This window comes from Dermacentor albipictus, chromosome 1 (assembly GCF_038994185.2).
Source record: "Dermacentor albipictus isolate Rhodes 1998 colony chromosome 1, USDA_Dalb.pri_finalv2, whole genome shotgun sequence".
Taxonomy (NCBI): domain Eukaryota; kingdom Metazoa; phylum Arthropoda; class Arachnida; order Ixodida; family Ixodidae; genus Dermacentor; species Dermacentor albipictus.
In genome coordinates this window covers 148,220,428-148,243,269 of record NC_091821.1, presented here as the reverse complement: position 1 = coordinate 148,243,269, position 22,842 = coordinate 148,220,428, and the positions used below count along the sequence as shown (strand labels likewise).

At 47.5% G+C, this 22,842-nt stretch overlaps 1 protein-coding gene across 3 annotated transcripts in view; it reads right to left on the bottom strand.

Moving 5' to 3' along the window:
• LOC135903013 (Na(+)/H(+) exchanger protein 2-like) overlaps nucleotides 1-22,842 on the bottom strand; it is a 216,485-nt gene that overhangs the window by 12,550 nt on the left and 181,093 nt on the right. For 2 of the 3 annotated variants that reach the window (XM_065433384.2, XM_065433385.2), the window contains exons 2-8: nucleotides 7,204-7,664; nucleotides 5,255-5,511; nucleotides 4,417-4,634; nucleotides 3,017-3,219; nucleotides 2,526-2,615; nucleotides 2,361-2,434; nucleotides 1,519-1,912 (exon numbers count right to left, since the gene is read on the bottom strand). In XM_065433384.2, coding sequence (XP_065289456.1) covers nucleotides 1,519-1,912; nucleotides 2,361-2,434; nucleotides 2,526-2,615; nucleotides 3,017-3,219; nucleotides 4,417-4,634; nucleotides 5,255-5,511; nucleotides 7,204-7,664 — 1,697 coding nt within the window. Of the gene's footprint in view, nucleotides 1-1,518; nucleotides 1,913-2,360; nucleotides 2,435-2,525; nucleotides 2,616-3,016; nucleotides 3,220-4,416; nucleotides 4,635-5,254; nucleotides 5,512-7,203; nucleotides 7,665-11,132; nucleotides 11,149-22,842 lie in introns of those variants that run through there. The other variant, XM_065433386.2, reaches the window with a different exon arrangement.

The window sequence follows — 22,842 nt, the reverse complement described above, 5'->3', positions numbered from 1 at the left end:
CGCGACCAGCGTGAGCCTCTCCTTTCCGCACTCGTGCCGCCCAGCCGTGCAGTGGGGGGCAAGCGGCGCGTCAGGGACCGTCGCGCATGGCGCAGGTGGTTCACATTTTACCTAAACATTCGGCATTCAGCTGCTGGGTGCCGGAGAGTCGCAGTAAAAAAGTTCGGTTGACGCGCTAAAGCTCTTAGGGATTGTGCGTAGTCTTCAAAGCTAGCGATATGTTCAGCAAGGTACTGATTAGCCTGCCACGAACACGCCAAACTTCTTTAAGAAGGTTTTGCACTGACGACTTTTAATCCATAACGGGTCACGGGTACCATGTGAATGCGTTAGGCGAAGCAACAATACACTGTGGCAGCAGAAATTAGCAGAAAGAAAAGAGAACATGTGCGACTAATTTTAATGCTCCAAGCAAACTAACTGTAACGGTGAGCTGAACTCTGAGGCTGCTGCAAGGGAAAGGTGTCGTTATAGGTTCAGCTCGCAAGGCGTCGTGGGCTGATATAGCTTCCCATTCAGTTCCGGCAAGAATTTTTTCGAAGCGCTGATATTTTTCGCCAAGGCTGCCTCCCGCACCCAGCTAAATTTTCGGCGGGCACTCAGAGCGTATTAACGAACCTCACGTGTTAATTACGCCTTCCGTACCATTGCACGCTTTTCGGGTCGACATTATTATGTTACGTGTAGCGTTTCAGGCCTCAGCGCTTGACAAACGCGTGAAATTGAAAATAGGGGGGCTCGTTACTGCACAGCCTAGCGTATGACTTGCATTATATTCACTTGGAAGTGCTGTTTAAGTGCTTCCAAGAACGACTACAATACTGCTTGAAAGGAACATCTCCCATCTTCCGAACTCCTCATGATATATCGCGTTGGATACACCATTCCCTACATACTAGCCAACCGAATGTCCATCTGATTATTAACGCTTTTGTCTTTCCCCGTTTTTTATTTTTGTGGCGTTAAGAATGGCACGTGGAATATTTAACAATGCAAATGACACTCACTCACTCACTCACTCACTCACTCACTCACTCACTCACTCACTCACTCACTCACTCACTCACTCACTCACTCACTCACTCACTCACTCACTCACTCACTCACTCACTCACTCACTCACTCACTCACTCACTCACTCACTCACTCACTCACTCACTCACTCACTCACTCACTCACTCACTCACTCACTCACTCACTCACTCACTCACTCACTCACTCACTCACTCACTCACTCACTCACTCACTCACTCACTCACTCACTCACTCACTCACTCACTCACTCACTCACTCACTCACTCACTCACTCACTCACTCACTCACTCACTCACTCACTCACTCAGTTCTAGCAGCTATTATAGTTTCTATATTTCGCATCGAAAAACGCAGAATATAAGTGTTTCAGCTGACAGTATCCCTGAAGGGATGGGTGAATAATTCTCTCTACAAGTTTTGCGGAAGAGCTTTCCCATGAATTCGCGTCTCAGCTCATGGCAACAACGACCGGCCGGCACTCACCTTCCTAGATGGTTTGAACATGGAGTCTGACAATATGTGGTGCAGCTGGGCGTCTGCGTAGTCCTTGCTGCTGGGCGAATACTGCAGCTCGTTCATGTCGAAGTTGAGCACGGTGGCCGACCGGTCCACTGGAAGGTCGAGCTCGCGCAGCGTGTCGCCGCTGGCCGACGCGGCGCCTTTGCTCAGGTTGGTCTGTGTGTAGCTTCGGAAGAGCGAAGCTAAAGACACGCCATTTTCGCCGTTCATTACAGGAACCAGGCTGTTGTTGTTCTTCAGCAAGTTCATTGCGTCGGCAAGGTTCAGCTTGGAGTATGTCTCGATGATCTTGGGCTCGCGGATGCTGTGGTCCTTGAGCAGCATCGGCCTCAGAAAGCGATTGTTGTAGTACTTGAACCTGCGCGACCGCGCACACACGCTATGTACCAAACAAGCACATCGACACTGGACACGCGCTGTTCGGCGCATCACAAGTGTTGCTTAAACGTCGAGCGAACCACACGTTCAGGGTTGTTGCAAATCTTTAGTTAGATATAAAACACTTGAAATTCATGTCGCAGATATATCGCGAGCCAAGCTGCGAAGTAAAATAGAAACGCGGGTTGGGGGGGGGGCTACTGCGCTGCGATTTATAGAGAACCCAGACGCTGAGTAACCACGCAGGATCCGTATACGTTTTATTTTAGTGATGTTAAATGACCAACATAAGAGACTGAAAACAATCCACAGCTCTGTAAATTGACTGCTGTGCAAATGAGGAATGTTAGCTTATAATCATGAGCAGAATAAATTATGAATGCAGAATACCTTGTAAAAATATGCACTGAGGTGGGAGCCGAACTTACTTATCTCGTATTTTGTAGTTGCCCATGAACTGCCCCGTCACGTCTTCCAGGCCAGCCATTAAGTGGTCCATCAACTGAAATATGAAGAAGGTGCATAACATGCATAACTGAGTACCAAGGAGCGACCATGCCCGTGACCATAAATAGGCAGCGTGTGGTACTTACCCTGGTGTGTAGCCTTTCGTTCATAGACATTTGGCTCTTGACACTCCGTGGCACATTGAGCAGGCGTACTAGAGGTCCGATGGTCATGCCCTACAATAACAAGAAAATAAATTTTGCCCGTCCTCTAGATGTAACTTTGTTGCGTGTAAACAAATGACGAGGCAGAAGATGAACGTCATGCACAAGCGAATATTTCTCTAGAATATCTTTTTTCTCTTGTTGAGCGAACACAGCACTGTCACACAATGAGACAACGCTCTGTGATTTTTTTTCAGACTGTGCCGGAATAACTGGGTTTGCCTTTTATTGAATTTCCCATATAAATGATGTTGAAGTTATGGGGAAATTTAGAACATGCCACCGTATTTATACGAGATCACGAAAATATAGAAAATTATTTGTCACGTTCCTTTCACTGTAGTGGAGGCTTTTGCCCCACCTTGCTGGATGCTACGAATAGTCGAAGTGTGGGGCCCGAGAGGGTATCTCACCTGGACGAACACGGTGAAGTAAATGACAGCGATGGTGGTCGTCACGAGCATCTTCTTTGTCGGTATGACTTCCTCGTTGACAACTAGCACCAGGGCAAAGGCCACGGCTCCTCGAAGGCCTCCGTACGCCATGATGAACTGATCTACCTTGTTGAGAGTGTGTACGCGTAACCGGTTGATGGGCCACGTGAGCAGAACCACGCCTGTGTAAATAAGACGAGTCGTCGGGAATGTTTTTGCACCGTCTTTCGAAGGTAACGCAGTGCGAAAGGAGAAAAGACATGGTACGAGACGGGCGTTCATCCCGCCTGTCCCGTATTCTCCTCTATCGCGCAGTCGTCTCGTTTTCAGCAAGTTAGCTTTTAAATGTGATGTACACGAGGAACGCAACGTCTTCTGAGGCCCACCTCTTGTCCTTCAATACTTAAGCTTGTAGCAGAAGCAACTGTAAGGTTGTTCGTCTCCAACGGTGGGTGCTGGGTATTTTTTTGAGCGGTCGCTCAAAAAATACCTAGCATCACCAAATTCTTTGCAGCCCAGCTGTTTGCCCACTCCGACGCATGTTAAGGTAGACGCCTACTGCGTGCTTGCCCGAAAAAAAAAACGCGCAGTGCTTCGCCGCCACTTGTTCGTGCAGATTCACGCTCTACTTATCGCAAACGTCAACTGAAATCGAAAGTGAGCAGGGTGCGAGTGCACGCATTCAGTGAAGGAGAAATATCTCATGGTTACTGAAGCTTATAGCTGAGTTCTTCGCAAGCGTCTTGTTCCATACAAATTTTTAACTACGGGGGAGCTACTGCGGTGACAGCGAAATGCAGACAAAAAACCGAAAAAAAAGTACGACACTTTGCACCCAAAAGCAAGCATCCTGAATTTCTCGGTTGCTCCTTCATACTAGAAAAATGAATGTGTTTGTTGCCCTTTGCAGCCTTCCCGTGCATGCGTCCTGTAAGAATGAAGTTCGGCTTCGACCTACAGTTTCTTTTTCCTGTTCGACAACTGTCATCGTAAAAAGCTTTGCCCAGCATTCCTAATTTTAACACCCGTGATGATTGCACGTTTTTGAGCTTTTAACTTATTCGGCATTATATTGACCCACTGCGGCCCCGTATTCAACAAAAAAAACGCAAAAACAGGAAAACAACAACAACAAATATTTCAGCTTGGGGTGTTGCGGTATAATGAAAGTTTCTGTATTAAGAGGCGTGTTAGCGTTTTTGTAGCATCACTGTCTTCCATTATTAGCAAGAGTATATGCATCCTGAGCAACAACAACAAGATAAAAGTAGAAAACACACACGCGGATAAAAAACAACAACGATTATTGAAAATTTCATGCACATTCTTATTAGGCGCAAGAAAATAAGGAAGCACTGGAGGAAGTGCCTACGTCTTACCGACAGAACGAAAGACGGTGATGAAGACAATGGTGAGGATGACGAACCAGGTGTTCCATTCGTGGATGTCATTCACCGTCGATACACCAAGGAACATAAATATGATCGTCTCCGAGCAGTTGGCTAACATCTTCATGCCATATTTGAGCGTGGTGTGAGACTTCTGAGAGATGTTCTCTTCGACATAGTTTTTCATTGTCAGGCCACAGAAGGTCAACCTGCGTATGCAGAAAACCAAAATCTAATTGAAGTGATAGTTGTAAGATTCTGATTTACCTCTACAGCTTAGCAAAGGATTTCAAAATCTGGAAGCTTGATATAGTCTAACAGCGCATGCTTTAGCTGCGGCGACCCTGTTAACCTATCCTTGCCGTTTGGCATGCAGACCCAGAGCTCCTGCAGGGGTCCAGATTGTACTGACACTTCCGGAAAGTGAAGCTCAAGGATCTCAAATTTGGCTAGCCGGTGCATATTCGAAAGAAATCACATTTGCAGTACGACTAGACGAGGGCGGCAGCGAAGAAAAAAGTGCAGGGCAACACACTCTTTAATCGCTTTCCTGGTCTATCTAGATTATTAGTAAATTTGCGTAGAATGAACCAGGTGTCCGAAAGCAAACTTTAGCGCGAATTCCTTCTGTTTTGTTATCATTGTGCCGCGTTTGCTTTATTGTCCACTTTTTATAGTACGTTGCTCTAATTGCGAAGTAAAAATTTCTCGCATTGTGCTGCGCACAATAAGTGTTACTGATTCGCTGTACTCTGAATAACGTCAACTTGGATGGATGAGGCACTGATGAGAGAGCTAAGGGGGGGTGACGGCGGGTATGGCAACTCACGCGAGGATTCCGGACAGGTGGAACAGCTCGGCGCTGAGGTAGGACAGGTAGCCCAGAATGAAGACGAACAGGGGCTCGATGGCGCGCACATGGTGCGTGAAGCGCGACACAAAGGCAGCCACCAGTCCCCAGAGGATGCCGACGCCTGTGCCGCCCAGCGCCACCACGAAGAACGATGCCACGCCGTACACGTAGTCCGTCGGTATTATGTTTTCCGTGCCCATGTCCGTGTAGCCCTCGAACATGCGGTACAACACCTGCGACACATCACACAGTTCCTGTTTTATCGTCTCGTGTGGAAATGGTCGCACCATTCACTGGCTGGCCGATGCACGCTGTGGGGCAAGCGGCCGCACGCGGCATTGATAACGCATGACGTAACGGGCAGTTATTTCTCCAGATGATGGTATTCCAACTGCCAGCACAACTGGCACCTATAAACGTAAGTGCGTGGATTTTGTTGCAGTGTTTTTTCTCGTGCGATTATGCCTTACCTCCGAAGTGCAACGCTATAGGGCTGCGCCAACTGATCAAAGCTCGAGTTAGTAGTGCGCACGCGGCATGTCATGGAATTTTGACGTTGAACATGTCTGCACGAATTCTGCTCGCACTGCTGGTTGACTGTGGCGACCGTCCCGTCATCAGTTATTGTCACCTTGTTTGTGGCACTATGGCACAAGCGCCAGTCTCACAAGAATGCAGAGATTACAGAATAAGGGAATTCCCATAATTGCCGTTGTGACTTTAGATGACTTCCATCCCAAGCCCATTTTCGAAAGCTTGAAAAATTTTGCCCATAGCCAACTAATACTCCGCACTTTTCGTAAAAAGTTATGGGTCGAGTAACAAATAACCGAATATTTTGAGAATCTTGCTGATATATAGAAGAAAATGTTATCCCCTTTTATGAGAGAAACAACGACCGATGAACTATACTCTGTCTACGCACTATATGGAAAACGATTGATTCATTGTGCTGAACGTCCGAAAAGAAAACAATAATGGGGCAACAAGAAGCTCCGTAAAGTGGAGCTTCGGATTAGTTTGGCCCACCAAACGTTCTTTAACGTGCAGTTGACTGTAAGTACACGAACTTCCTTTTTTTTCGTTTTTTTCCGTCAACATGCCGCCGCTGGGGCCGTGAACCAAACGCGTGACTTCGTGCTCGTCAGCACGAGGTCGCCATAGCGACTGAGTCACCGCGGCGGGTCGAAGCTCTGAAGAGGGAGACAAGGAAATACAGGGAGGTTAACCAGACTTCGTCCAATTTGCTACCCTACACAAAATTGAATATATAGAGAAGTATATTTTATTTTTCGTATATTACGGGTTTCGAGTGATTTAGATATTTTCAGTTTCCTTGTCAAAACTCCTGCATATGTTACTTATCTTGATCTCTGCTAGATGGCCGTCGCAGCAGAGGGCGATAAAGTCACGATTTCGATTTCTAAGGGCAACATATTTGCACAAACAGCTTTAGCACTGACTAGTTTTAACTTCTGTCTGCGTTTTGTCAGTGTGATCGTGGTATGTGCGTGATCTCTCCGTCTCTCTTTATTTCCGTCTTATATATCTGCCTGCATGTCCCACCATCGTTCGCCAATGTAGGGTAGCCAACCGGACGTTCCGTTTTCGTGAACATCCCCACCTTTCGACTTTCTCTCTCTCTCTCTACAAGCTGTTTAACTTGTGAAAGCCAAAGCAATTACTACAATGAAATTTAAACAAAAATACTCAGCTCTTCGCTTAAGTGCTGTACAATTATAACATTCATGAATTAACAGCTCTTGTGAGAAAAGCTTTTGCGGGAAGAATTGGCATTCCTGAAACGTTTAATTACAGTTCGGTAGGTGCCCACCCTCGCCAGTTCTCTTTCAATGGCAAAGCATGTAAGAGAGCTTCCCGTAGAATACATCGCTGTATAGCTCTGGTAAGCCGCTCCCACTGACCACTGTGACGGCGTCGTTGAGCAGGCTCTCGCCGAAGACGAGGATGTAGAGGACGTCGTTGACGTGAATCTCCTCGAAGACAGCCAGCACGGCCACTGGGTCAACGGCGGAGATGATGGAGCTGAAGAGCAGCGCGTCCAGCAGGGGCACGGCCGTGCCGTACAGGCCGCTCAGGCCCACTGCCCACAGGCAGAGGCCGATAGTAAGAGCGTTCCACACAGTGCCCAGCACAGCGTACGTCATGATCGAACCCAGGTTGTCGAAGAAAGACCGATTGGGCATGTAGTAGCCGGCGTCCAGCACGATGGGCGGCAACATGAAGAGGAAGAACACGTCCGGCGTCAGCGGCCCCACTGACGTCAGGCCCGTGTAGAAGAGCAGCAGCCCGATCACCACACCGATCACGATCAGAATGCAGCTCTCGGGGCAGATCAAGTGCAACTTGGGCGTCACGTGGAAACCTGCGACATGAGAAACATCACCACGTATGTCAGAGCTGCTGCCAGGAGACACTGTCAACGACTGAGCTCGCTGGACCTCGTGGTGCCCGCTACCCTAATGCTGAATCCCTAGGGGCTCAAAATTTCATGCACTGCTATCCGTGGTTATGATCCCACTTTTCAACCCTTTCTTTCTCTCGTAAATGTGTTCTTGCGTTTCGCTTCAGGCGTTTCTGGAAGGATGCGCTTTCTCAGCGATTGCTTGCTCTTGAATACATCGGTGACAGAGGAGCGTAAATGGTTGGGCTAAATTTCGCTGCACCGTAGAACGTAAACACAACACAGCATGTATAATGGGGCAGTAATATACTAAAAGGCACAGACGCTTTCATTATCGAGCCAGTCCCGTGCCTTTGTTCTACACGCATTTATACGCCGTAGAATAAAGGGCACGCACGTTAGTGGCTGTCCAACTTATTCTGAAGGAGCCCCCACAGTAAGCACCTGTGTATTGTATTGGAGTGAAGCCCTGAAACGTAGTTGCTGTTGCCTCTTACGGAGAGCTTAGAACCAGTAATATTTACAGCTACTGGTCAACTAGCACTGATCTTCCCTATAGAGACAACGTAAAAAACGTTTTAGGGCGCGAAAATTGGACATAAAAAGCCACGAAAAACGCGATGTTCAGAAATTTCAACAGCCTTGTAGTGAGTTTTAGATTGAATAGCATCATCTCGACGAAAATATCGTTTTTAGCGCAGGTCTTTCTTCCTTACTGAAAATCAGGGATGATAATTATTTTCTTGTGTGCATATCAGCTCTAATCCGGTCGTTGGTTGAGCGCTTTTGGGCGAAAATATGGGGTCACGCTGGTTATCGGTGCGGCCACAGCGGTGTTGGCACTCGTATCGGATTCCGCGGTCTTGGCGGGCCTCCTCCCGACGACTATGAAAGCGAAACGCGGTCAATCCCGAGAGGTGCGGCTCAAGGAGCACTTGGCACCCCGCGCTCGAAGTCACCACTATGACCCGCACGGCGGGAAATGAGCTCGAAACCGGCGGGGTCTCCCAGACGTCGTTTGCTGAATACTGAAACAAACGCGGAAGTGCGACAACGTTTACAAATTCACCCCGCCGATAAGGAGAGGCTCTTGTAGCCCGCGTGCCAGGTGACGCGCGCGCGCGACACTCGGGACACGAACGCTACACGCGCGTCATTTTTTCTCTTTTGTTTCCTCCTTCTTTTCGCTTACGCGACATTCAAGAGGCATGCTTTCGTGTTACACAATCGTCGAAGCTGAGTAGACTAATACAAGCTCAAGGCCAATAAATTTGCGAATTTAAGTAATACCTAAGCATGGGGACATGCAGACGTCCTCGTATCACGAGTACCTAAATTGAAGATGAAGTTCAGAGACAGCCCGTGGCTGGGACGCTTTTCAAGTGCTGCTCAATTACGCACAGAAAAGTCGAAGCATCCTGTACCGTATTGTCATTATTACTCCGTCATTGCCGACATTAGCGAAACATTGTATTAGCACAGATAACAGAGGTGGTTATGAAATGTCGACATGCCTTATTATGTTAAACATAATAAGAAAGAATGTATTATCTTTTTCTTCCTGGAAATTTTCCCCGATAAACTCATCCTGGATCCGATGTTACTTGAAATGCGTTTTTTTAAAGAAAGTAGAGAAACAGCCGTTAGTGCATAACGTTGGTATACCATAAGAAACTTGTGGGTACTGAACAATGGCCACCTTTTAGAGACTGAATGCCTGGCCAAGAAAATAATAATCGAGGAAAGGAAAAAAAAGGAAATAAAACGCGATAAAGCTGCACGGCTGTATGTAGTCAGTAAATTCATGACTCGCTAGCGCATTGACGTCAGTACGGCTCCCGAACCGTTTTTATGACGTTCTTCAGGATCCGAGAGGCACGCCTTTCTGGTGGAATACGCGTTGCTTCTTAAATGTCCGGCCATACATAGCGGACGCCTCCTGATCACGTTCAGGGACCATTGGGTGAGTATTCCGTGGAATTTCGCCGCATCGTGCTCGCCTAGCGGGCACATATCTCACTGCAGATAAGAGCGTCAGCTCTTGTCAGCAAATCACCTGCTTGCCTCGGAGCGCCACACCACGCTGCAAGGCGAACCTCCCATAGCTGCACCAGAAGCATTGAATCGAGAGCCGTGGGCCCTTTTCATTCCCAGTCACGCGCCGGAGCAATTCGGAAACGAGCTGCACGACGTGAGCGCGCAACCAGTGACACATGTCCCCCCTCCCTTTGCTGGCGTCCGTGCGCGTGATTTACAAACCCGAACCCACAAACAGCAACTGGCACTGCTGGCACGTCGTCAGTTCGTTTCACTGTCGTCATCCCTCGCTGCGTTCCCAAATATGTAGCGCCTGGTCGGAAGCTTGCATACAGCTTTGATGTTGCGGCTCTCAAGATTTGTACACCTTCGCTGGGGGGAAATCAGCCCGAAGCGGGTATAAGTTCAGCGCATACCGGATTGTCCGCTCGTACTTAAATTAGCTAACGCCGACAGGGCTTAACGTGTGTACGCTTATCTGTGCACGATTAGAGACTTCCCGCGATTTTCCAGAGCCACAGGGTAAATGTCCACGTTCATTTTCTATGGACCATACGGATAACTCAACGCAAACGCGGAGATATTTTTAGAATGGGAAACCGAGAGCCTTTAGGACTCGGTAGAATAGCGGGCCACGACAGCGCGTGCGCAGAGCCCAAGACCACGCTTGGTTTTTTGGGTTAACGTCGACCCGAAGACTCAAAAATCCAGAAATAGGGTGAGCTCTAAGGCCACTTCGGGTCACTTTTGCTGGCAATGAGACCTCGCATAGCAGTCAAGAACGAGCTTGATTTGATCTGTACCCTCTGCTGGACATTTCTTTCTTTTTTTCTTTTTCTTTTTCTTTTCTTTTTGCCGCGGCCAATGCGGCCGGAACGTTGCAGTCGACACCGTAGAAACAATTCTTCAAGTTCATTTCAACCATTTTCAGACTTATACAGCAGTTAGTGGCCAGTAAGCTCATTCTGTTCCACCTTAGTTTCGGTACACTGGACGCGACGTTTCACATCACACGTACAAAGGAAGAAAGAAAGAAAGAAAGAAAGAAAGAAAGAAAGAAAGAAAGAAAGAAAGAAAGAAAATAATAATGCCAACTGAGCGCGAACAGTTTAAGTCAGCGTATCCCGTGAAGTGACGAAATAAGTCGCAAAATTAGCAGTGTCGTTACCTTTATTATAAGTTACCCATTTTCTTGTGCTTAAACTTCACGGTTCTCACTTTCAAACCGCTTTTTGATTTTCACCGCTGTGTCGGCTGCGTCTAACGCTGCTATGTTCAACTGTACCGCTCATCTGTATCCAATAGCGGCTCACTCAACGAGGTTTGAGGACCCGAAGTTATGGGCCCCTAATTGTAAAACTCTCTATTGATTTTAACTTTACAAAACTACACCTGGTCTTCGATGAATCCTGTAGATGCAGTGCTACAGGTTAATGTCGATCGCGTGACGTGCACCCGAACACTAGCACCCCAGACAAGCGACTTCATGGCCAGCAGCAGAGCGCCGCAGCCTCGAAGCACAGCGGAGGCAGAGAACCAGAGGCAGGACACCGCTGTCGGGTTGATGCTTCATCTGTGCAAGTAAGAAATGACGTCACATTGGGCGCCTGAACTCGTCCGGTGCTGACGTGCGCGTCATTACCAAGCGGGCCTAATTCAACACTGAGTTGTCAAAGCTCGATGGCTGTGGCACGCATTTTATATATATATATATATATATTGCATCTGTTGATCATGAAATCAAAAGGAAAAGAAACTATCTTCAAGGTACATGGCGTTGCTGACAGAAGTCAATCACGAAAAAGAAAACGTTCGGGCAGATGTCCGCCTTCGCCTCTAAACTCAGCGACGGAGACGAAATCTCACACAGAGCTAAGTACACAGCACCTCAGCCGTCTCGGCTCTTAGAAGAGACGTCAAGAGCATGCACAGGATAATGTATACGCGTGCATTCTGAGCTTGCCTTCCGGCTCAAGACGCAACGGACGACATCAGCTCCGTCGCCCGCCTTGTGTGCCTTCCGCGAATGCCAAAGGACGCCAACACGTACAGCAGTGGGCGCTCATTACTCCCTTCGCGCCTGGTTTGGTCTTAACCCACTACTTTCGCCATTGCAAGCGGGCACTTTAGCGCGCGTTGCGGCGCACCGTGCGTCACTTAGTGAGCGCGAGCTCTGCCGTATATTAGCGGGGCCGCGGGGCGAAGGATGAGTAGAAGTCGAGAGGCATTCGCTGTCCCGCCCAGAGGGAATGCACATTACCCCAGTGAGTCTCTTGTTTGTCCGCGTGAGAAACTGCCTAATGAAGGCCGTGCTGTTTCAACACTGCTCCCAGTCATTTGTTCACACACTGGGCGGAAAGACATTAAAGCAAATTGCGGGCGGCACACTGTCGCCTTACAGTGATTTTGAAAGGAGTAAAAAAAAAAAAGAAAAGACAAACGAGCGACATGGCGGATTTCTGACTCTATGGTTCCCTTTCTTTATTTGTATTTGATAAATCGCATAACTGCACAGTGAAACCTCTCTGCTTGTAACCCTTAGCGGCAGTGGCCATAACGTGTAAAATTCCGCGTCGCGTCCGCGTTGGAAATCCAAGTGAATATTGCTATATTCGTGTCGGTGAACGTGCTGCAATATGGCCATGATTTATTAGTCGCACGCTGCGATCTGAGTATGCTCTCTGCTCCATGGCATGTGGGCTGCGTGATCCTGCCCGGCCCTGCAGCTTACCGGCTAGGTCATTAGTTGGTGCACAAACGTGCAAGTCCAGAGCGGCTTAATTTATACGCGCTAACAAGTAATAAACAAAGAATGACATGTACCGCGGTGCTAAAGAGTCAGCCCAGAGAAATAAACGCTAGGCGTGGGATATAGAGGGTGACCATTTTTAAGTTTTATGGAATTTTTAAAAAAATAGGCTGTCGCAGACAACATAATTCTAGTCCTTCATCTGGATGATTCATAGAAGCGGACGCTACTTGCACGAGAAATCCAAACACATTTTCAACAGATTAACAAAAATCCACTAATTATCTTTTCATTTATTTACTTTACTGCACATATTGCAATTTAAAAATTGTAGCCGGTGAGTTTGTATTCTTATTCTACAGAATAAGGCTTCGAGTACAGAAACTTTACCCCAGAGTGAGGCACAGCGCCGCCTTTGAGCCGAAGAAGGCACTGCGCTTCAATGACGCTCCTTGGCCGATTCAACGACGAGGTGTTACTTGAAGAACACACCTTCTTTCGTTGTGCATTAGAGCAGACGCCGATAGAGCCTGGTTACAAAATGTTTGCTCAGGGTTAGACATGGAGTGTCACTGAATTGGCGTGACCAGCTCATGTGGCGGGGTGGCGCTGCCGTTCACCCTCATCAGTCGAGGCGCAGTCCGTGGAGTGTCGAGTGGATCCAGAGCACGGGAGTCGCTCGACGCTCACGTTTCTGTCGCCGCCGCCGCAAGGCCGTACGATACACTTATATCGAGGTGAAAGCTATTTAACACACTGCGCTGCCGCTGTACTGCAAATAAAATTCGCCTTTCACAATACCACGATTAAACATGTGACGTGCAACTGAAATCGCACATGAGTGGTCAGCGAGACAAATAAAAGAATTTGAACGGGAAAAAGGACACGGAAACCGACCGAGGTTTCTCAGGCCAAACTTCAGATAGACCATCTTCGGGCGGGCGGACACGTGCAGATGAAAAAAAAAAATATCTTTCTCCGTTTCCTTTCCTTGAGAAAACGTTCAACCTCCGAAACGCGTGTTGTTTGCGTGTTCGTCATTTCGCAGGCGAATAGAGGCCTGCCACAGCGCTGGACTGACAGCTCCTCGAACTGTGGGTGCCGTGTTTACGATACCGTCACCGTCACGTAGGCCTTATTTGCCCAAGCCATGAGCCGAGAGCCAAAGCGACTTGTCACCTGTCAGGTTTTCCCACGCTCCTTGGCGGCTTGCGAAAGAACAAGCGAGTCCCTCGCAATACAAAAGAGTGGGGGTGACGTGAACAGTGCTGCCGCTTCTTTCGTCACTCCACCAAATCTTAGCCTGCGTGTATAGAACACGTGTCGCACTGCAGCGATTCGGAAAGGGCGCAAACTTTTTTTTTCTCCTGCCTATATAAGACACGCTATGACCTCGCTGTCCGTCACTTACGCACCCTTCTACGTTACCACGGCACGCTCCGTGTTTTTCCGCTACGAGAATGATTGCATACTGATAATACAAAATATTTTCGAATCCTTGACCAGCCTTTCCAGGTTAGTAAGAGCAAATTTTGCGTGCCTTGAAACTATGGCAAATAAATAGAACACAACCGAAAGAGAGCTAGGAGAAATAGAACGAGTACCGCGATGTGAGCTGTATATATAAAATTACGGCAATGCAGTTTTGCTTAAAGGAAACACGCCTATTGCTAAGCAGCATGGAATGGAAGCTAGAATCGATTGGAATAACCGGCCCAGCTTTAACTTTACTGCGCAGTTACTTACAAGATCGAGAACAATCCATATATATATCTGGCACTTACTCATTACCTAATGTAACTAACATTGGTGCGCCGCAATTAAGGCTCGGTTCTTGGTCCTCTCTTATTCTTAATCTATATCAATAACCTTCCATTATGTCTAAGCTCGTCTAATTGTATACTCTATGCTGACGACACTACTACACTAAGTGCAGCTAAATCTATAGGCTTACTCTTATCCAAAATTAACAAAGACGCCGCCAATGTATTGAACTGGCGCCGGAGTAATGGACTAAGTATTAACACTAAGAAGTCTAATTTTATTGTCTTTTTCTCGTACAATAGGTACATTTCTGGCACTCCATGTATCCACATTGCTAATGGCATAATATTTGCTTCTGACGATACTACCTTCCTGGGGGTAAAATTGGATTGGCATCTGAAATCTACTACGCATATAAACTCACTAATGCAGAAATCGGTAGGTGGCATAAGAATTCTACTAAAGGCTAGGTCATACATTGATATTAAAGCCCTGCTATCCCTTTATTACATTTATTCACACTCATTTCAATTACTGTATCTCTACATGGGCTAACACTTACCCCACACATTTGTCCCCATTGCAGTACATTCAAAATCAGGCTATACGTATCATGACATTTAACAATGCTACATCTGCAGCTAATGCTTCCTTGTTTTTTCGTGATCACAACATATTACAACTGAATAACTTAAACAAATACACTTTCGGCATTTTATTATACGAATTCGTCAATGGAAAACTCTCAATAGCTCTTTCTAACCTACATCAATTATCACATGCCCTTCTACAAGATTCGCCTCACAGAACAACTTTTTGTTTCCTAAACCAAGAACTAATAATGGAAAATTCCCCGCTAATTTTGCGTCAACTCCACTATGGAATATCTTACCCACTAAGCTTAAAAAATATTCTGCCATTAGTTCGTATAAAGTCGAGTTGCGCGCGTTCTTGTATTATGTATAAAGGTTTTTAAAATATATTTTATGTATATTTCTTTTTTTTCTGTTTTTTCATTCCTGCGTTTCATTATTTATTACGTGCTTATGCTCGTACTTTAATCATATATACACCGATTTGCCGTTTGAAAATCTTATTTTACTGTTGTAAGTATTAACAGGAGGTCTCGCCCTTACAGTCTTTGACTATGAGGCATCTTTCTGTATATATTTATACCTAAATGTAGTTATATTATAAGCAATAAAACGTTTCAAATTTTGAAAGCGAAGCGAACTTCTGTAGAACCATAGCATGGAGATCGTGCTTGTCGGCGTCCGAATGACTTCTGAGCGATTGGAAGACTTCGGCACTTAGGCAGATGCTCGGCTGCTGTATGCTTCCACAGCTAGGCATAACGTTAAGAGACAGAAAGAGAGCGGTTTGGATCAGAAAGCAAACGGGTATAGCCGACATTCCAATTGACATTAATAGAAAAAAACGGAGCTGGGCAGGTCAGATAACCGGTGGACAATTACAGACATAGAATGGGCGCCAAGAGAAGGAAAACGCAGTCGAGGAAGGCAGAGGAGTATAGGTGGGGCAATGAAATGAGGAAATTCGCGGGCGCTAGTTGGAGTCGGTTGGCGCAGGACAGGGATAATTGCAGATCGCAGGGAGAGGCCTTCGTCGTGCAGTAGACATAAATGATGATGATGATGATGATGATGATGATGATGATGATGATAGCCCAGTTTGGTCTGGTCAGGTGAATAACTTGAGAAGGCGGAAATTACCAGCACGAGAAATCTCAACGTTGCAAGTAGCTAGTCAAAGATTCACTAGTTAACTTTTTAATTATGCACTTTAGGGACAAGATGCAAATGCAGAATTGAAGCCTAGCCGTAGAATTCTTGAATACACGTTTACTTAGTAAAGTCTAGCCCCACTTTCAAGATTTCCGTTTACATAAGCTGCTAAAATATGCATTGTAATTCTGGTTAAGATAGCCCTGAAATGTAAGACGGACACTTTTGGGAACGTCATTGGGATAGCACATCTTAATGACTGAGTGGAGCTATTCCTAAGATTTCTCCTAAGCAGATATTGACTTTACTACTGCACTCGGACTCAATGTTACTATTCCAACATGTGCCATAATATGCATAAGTGAACAGGTAATTAGGGAATATTGTTAAATAAATATTTAGACATTAAGATTTCTCATGCAGGTAATTTCTGCAATTTCAAAAATCCCAGCGGGTTCACGAACCCCGGTTGACCCACACGATGGCATCTCGAAAAGATACACCGACATCTTGAGCCATTACAGACTGGGTAGGAGGACCTACCCTCCCCCGCATCCCAAGATGACCAGAGAAGAGGCAGTGCTGTTCCGGAATCTACAGACCGGTACATTTCCGCACGGCACCCTGCTGCACGCCATGTGTCCTACGAGTTACACTTCCTAGTGCGCCTTCTGCTCGGCGCCCAGTACCCTCTACTACGTGGTATGGGAGCGTGGGCACAGCCCATCTACACCACCCATCATCGGACCAACCGTCGAGCAGTGGGAAGCCCAGCTGACAAGCCCGAGCCCTGAAGACCAGCATCGTCTGGCGAGCAGAGCCAAGCTATTGGCTGAGGCCCACAACATTCTTGCAACAGAGACGCCGCCCACCTCGGACGATTGTATCGTCAGATCATTTCCAAGGTCGATTCAAATAGGTCGCGAAGCTCCGGGCGAAAAGCGGTTCAGTACAGATTGTCACCGACATCAGCATGGGGGGTTATGGGAGCAGCGATTGAAGCGCGACTATGTTTGGAGGGAACAAACATTGGGAAAGAAAAACGCGTTTCTTAATTCAAACGAGACACAGTTAGACTCATTCAACGAAAATAAAATTCCTAGTCAATTTTATATATTCGTGATGAGTTAAGAAAATACGTTTAATTTTATTATTATTGATAAATGCATTTCGTTTCAGCGCCCATCGCTACAGGGGGCGTTGACGCCACTATCACTCGCAGTGCACTGCACGTCTTGAAATGGGCAGAGAGGCGCACTCGTATCGCCTGTTGAAATACGCCCCCCTCACAATTTGTGCTTTCTTGCTTGTCGAAGTTTGTCTGAATTTGGTGACGCGGGTAGCTTCATTGCTTCTTAATCTGTTCAGTCAAAAGTAGTGAGTTACGACCGCCAGATAATTGTGTAGTTGTTTTCGTGCGACTGCGCTGGCCGACGGGCTTGACATCCGACAATAGGATCAGCACTCTACACCTAAAGCTTTCGTCGGCCTCCAAAGAAAGTATGTTCTGTGCAGAGATGCGATTTCGACAACCGTACGGCTGGCCTTTTCCTGCATCGCTTTCCACGTTGAAAGCTCGAAACGCCCATCAAGTCGAATGGCGGGGCATTTGAATATATAGCTCCAAGGAAGTACAACAAAACAAATTTCGCGCCTTCAAAAACAAAATGACGTCACTTCTGCTTTTAACGGACATGGCGTCACGTTATTTTTTCTTCCGCCGGAAGTGTTCCCACCACATACAGATGGCGCTAAGCCCCATGAACCGGCGATGGACCGCCATGTTTTGAACGTATGGGCTCCTATGGAAGCTTCACTACCAGGTATATTAACGCGATAGCGTTAAGGAGCTCGTGTCGCAGAAAAGCCGGTGTCGTCGGCGTCGGGTGTCGGCGTCGGCGGCGTTGACCGTGAGCGATAAATCACGGCAGGCGCTTCATAAATAAAAAGCAACTTCCAAGATTGGCCCGGTGGGAATCGAACCCGGGTCTCCGGAGTGTGAGACAGAGACGCTACCACTCAGCCACGAGTTCGATGCTTCCAAGCGGTGCAAACGCGCCTCTAGTGAATGCGGTGTTGCCTTCGAAACCAGCCGTGGAAAGTTATACTGCGGTGTATATCGGTAATTATGAACATGTAACGTACAGAAGTCACAATTACACGAGTTGCGAAGTGCGTTTCCGCTGCATTTCTTTTGCGCTTTCCGCACACGCAGAGCCATCTTGCGGCAAACACAGAAGACCCCCTCCTCTCAATGTACGGCGCTGCCCCGACAGGAGGCGCGCCGCGCGCGCATTGGGACCGCTGCCAGGCGCGTCGCGGGACTCCCTCTCCCCTGACGACGCTTCGCCGTGCTTCCGGTTTAGATTACTATCTATCTCTCTGCCCGTGCCGATCACGACGTTTGGCTGGCGTAGATCGTTTCCCCTCCGAGACACCGAGTTCTTTGGTTCGTTTCGTTCGCTCAGGCGCACGTTTCGTTGTCGCGCCGAACGCTGCGTTGCTCGACGTTCACCGCGTGATAGGTGGGCGCTAAGTCCGATGCGGGGCGCATCGTAAGTGATTGCTGTGCCGTAGCGCATTGTCTTATACCCCTTGGCGGGTCGACGGGAACGCTGTCGCGTCCCACTCTTGAAGGCGAAGCTTAAGCGTCCTCCAATTTTTTACCTTGTCATTTCTACGAGTAAAGTTTATTCTTCCTACTTCAAAAAAATCCACCCTAAAATACATAACAGCGTTGTATCTGTCACACGATCCTAAAAAACAAACAAATAGTAGAAGAATTTTTGAAACATCAACAAATAACAAACAAACAAACAAACAAACAAACAAACTAACTAACTAACTAACATGTCGATCACACACACACACGCACGCACGCACAGGTGGTGCGTATACGTATATTAGGTATGCTAGGTATGCGTCGTGCAGAGCCACTGAGAGTGGAAGCGGGTAATGCAGTGATCCTGATCCGCAGCCGCGCACTGATTCCAGGCACGCATGCAGGTTCACGCGACGGCTGCGCGAATACGCGACACTTGATTATAGGCCTGTAGTTGCCTGGCTCTCAGGAGCTCAAGCATTTTCGCAGAATCGGTTCAATTGCTGGGCCATGACCTCGCGGGGCGTAGACCTGTGTGGGCATGCATGCAATGCGGAGATTTAGAGAGGATGAATTCGTCCTGAAAGCAAAATGCTTCAAGTGCTTCGAGGTTGTTGTGGGAGTGCGTCGTGCGAAAATTCAAGCACACGCGCGCACACGATGCATTCCAACGACGGATGCATTGCACTCCCATTCGCAAACACTTGGAAGGTATTTTATTTCTTTTATTTGTTTTTTCATGGCTAGGACCACATCAACCGCTTTATTTTTCTAGAAGCAGTTGTACCCAGTTTTGCCGCTTAAGTTTATTTAAATGGTATACCACACTTAAGGCCCAAAGCTACGTTGTAGCATCTGCAAACACGTTTCTCGTCAAAAATACGCATGTCGCCGGCGCCCAAGTGGGAAGTTGCTCACTACGGGATTTTCCCAGGACAAGTTCACTTGCGATAATTTAGAGGTCATGCGCAATGTTCGTTGTTTAATCTGCAGGACCTCGTGTGCTTTAAGTTATAATGCAAACAAAGCAGAAATTTCACATTTTTATGCTCGACTCAGCTCATTTACGTATCAAGAAAACCGGCTGTCATGATGTACATAACACGTAGTAAAAGTGTGGCCCATATAAAACGCCGCATCCTTGACGGTGGTGTCGAGCAAAATATGTCGTTTATTTCGAAGTAAATATTAACATATCGAACTTAAAAGGCTGCACATGAGCCCAGGTGCTTGGGCGAGCGCAGGAGCCGGCCCCGAAGGTATGCGCTGTCGCTGAGGCACCGCTGAGCGCTGCATGCTTTGAGCCGGCTTCGTCAAGGTGGGGCCGGTCACCGCAGAGGCCGCACATAGCGGATGGCTGCGCTGCTCGGAGCAGCAGCAGCAGCAACGGTGACAGCAATGAACAGTGCAAAGGCCGACGCCCCGTGAGTTGCCCTCCCCCTGCACGGTGAATGGGGCGGCGGACGTCGCCAAGACGCTTTATGCAGCAGTGCGTTCAAAAAGCGCCGCCGCCAAGGTGGGGACGGGGAATCAAACGAAAGGCGGAGACTCGTGAAAGCGCTCCCAGCATTTAGGCCGCGTTGTTTGTTTTCGCCGCCTGCTTCCCCTTTAACGCCGGCCTTTTAGTCAGCTGAAGTGTGTTAACGGTCTCCGTGGGTTGTGCGCTGTATAGCACTACTGCAACAGGGTCAGCTCGCCTTCGGGGGACGCAGTAATTAAAATCGCCAGCGTGCCTTCGGAAGGAACGTGGAGGGCAGAGACTTTGATGGAATGGAACGTGTGCCAGAAGAAGTGGGGAAGGGAAGCGCTGATATGGTGGCGCAACAAACGATCTCGTCCAGGAAGAACATAGAAGTATCATGGCAGTGGATCCAGAGGTGATAGGTGCCTTTAACTGCAATTTTGGTGGCAAGCATGGGCTTTCATAGTTTGTTGTAAACACATACTCACTGACTGAGCATGTAATGCTGTACAGATCAATTAATGGCCTCATATGAACTTCGTGAATGTACCTCGTCCTACCAATAAATGTTACAGTTGTATTTTGTGTGTTGTATTGTTTATTATGAACAAAACAGGGACGCGTCTGCATTCTGTCGTGTATTCTTATGAAAAAAAGAAAAGAACGTAACCCAAGGTCAGTGAATGCGCTAATTAAGTAGCAATGTTCATCAAACACAACTTCACAGCAGGCGTTTCATACGAAACGCCCATACAAATAAATGAACTGCACAGTTAAGCTATAAACAGCGGCAACCAGTCAGAACAAAGTAGTCTTCTTGTCACGCAAACGCACGGTAAGCTTATTATGCATGCCACACATTACAGTGTACTATACTGCGCACCACCCGGCGAGACTTCGGTACGGCTGCAGTCATGAACACTGACGCATACGTATACGTGTAGTTGAGGAGTTCACTTTCTCCAGATGCCTGTTCAAAATGCTTGCAAACAAAATAGCCAATATTGCAGCTTGTGATTACGATATACGTCGCTTATCATAATCTGTTAAAACATAGAATTCGTAACCTCATCAATTGTTTGGCCTATTTTTCTCAACATGATAGCTTTCCCTTCCCACTAGTGCTACTCACTATCTGCATCAGAGGGTCTCGCTATTCGTCCAACGAAAACGGCTGCATAATATATATATATATATATATATATATATGCAAGAGAAGAAGAATGTGGGATTCGGAAATTAGCGGCTAGATCATGGACAAGTAAGGTGCCTCTTAGTGCCTGAATAGTTTCCGAAAACATGGACGATGTAGTGTGGTTCCGTTGTCAACGAAAGCCCGGCCCCAGAGGGACAGGCTCAGTGACAGTGGGCGGAAAGCGCGGAGTCATCGAAGTTAACGCGCGTCCCAAAAGGCGTATGTTGTATACGCACAGGTAAGCGGGGTACTTACTACTCACTGTAGTGGACCGCTACGTGCTACTCAAATTATGAGGTGCGCACGCTCTTCCTTTCATCGTTCATCGAGGTTAATGAGAGAGAAAAAATGAGTAAACCAAGAAAGAGAAATAAGGGGCTGGGGGCAAAGGGTGCGCGTTCTCTCTTTCTTACCTTCGATACTATTGTATGCACATTCGTGTCAATGCGGCTGAAGTGACCATTCGCAGGACCGACGCAGTGTGTCGACCGAAGATCGTATACTGCCACAACACAAGGCGGCAGCGTGCGCTCGGCTTGCTCTGTCTTCGACAAAGAACGATGTGGTGCGCGACCCATTTCGGCCCTTCGTTTAAGCTCGCCGTCGTTTAACAGTTTGCTGGACAGGCCATGCATGGAATGGTGGCGGAGTATAATGCTCGCATGGGAAGGAGCAGAGAGGAAGCAGCGGCAGAAGTGGATGCAGCAGGAAAAAAATATAGTAAAAAGCAACCCTGGCAGTGCGACTCTTCATGTACGCGCACGTATCCGTGAACAGCGCACATCCGTAAACAACGCACTTCGCTTTGCGCCTCGCCATGGCCAAAGGTCGTTGCCGTCGGGAAAGAGGCGCGATGACAGTTCGCGTGCTGCGGACGTCTAATGCGCGCGGAGGGTTCGCGGCCGTGTCTACGGCTGCTCACGCATGCCGTCGCATAGCATCTGCTCGAACATGATTTCATACAGATCGACTTTACATTACAGCACCACATGAGTCTACTGTTCTGTCATTCTATAGTGAGTATTTCGCGTATTGTTAATGTCGTGAAAAACTTCTGATGGAAGGATTCCCAAGTTATCCTTCGAGGATAGGATTACGCCTAGCGCGCCTGGCAGGTGCGTGCGACGAGTGCTCCGAAAGCATGATACTTTTATTTGACAGTCTTTGTTCAAAGTGCTCCGCAAGGTTGCTCTTGGTAGGCAAGATCTACAAATCGGTGTACGCGGCAGCGATCGTAAGTGAAACAGCATACTCTGTGTATTTTGACCGCATAAAACTCCAGTGAACATGGCAGAGAATATGAGAACGGCAGCCCGCATTTCCGGAATAGGAACAACTGATGTATGTTACACCCTTTTCCGCCGTTCCCGCTTCTGTTTGTGCTAACGGTATACGTTGAGCGAGCCTGCGTGTTTGTGCCGCTTCGCGAAGATCATGCTCTCGATGTGTGTGTGTGTGTCGCCTCATATTTGACCGCTTAACCTGAAATAACATGGCAGGCCTATGGCCAGGCTAACATCTCCACTTTCATTTAAGGCAAGTGTCTCTCTCTGTCTACGCGGGTGCTTTCGACGGCTCTGCGGCT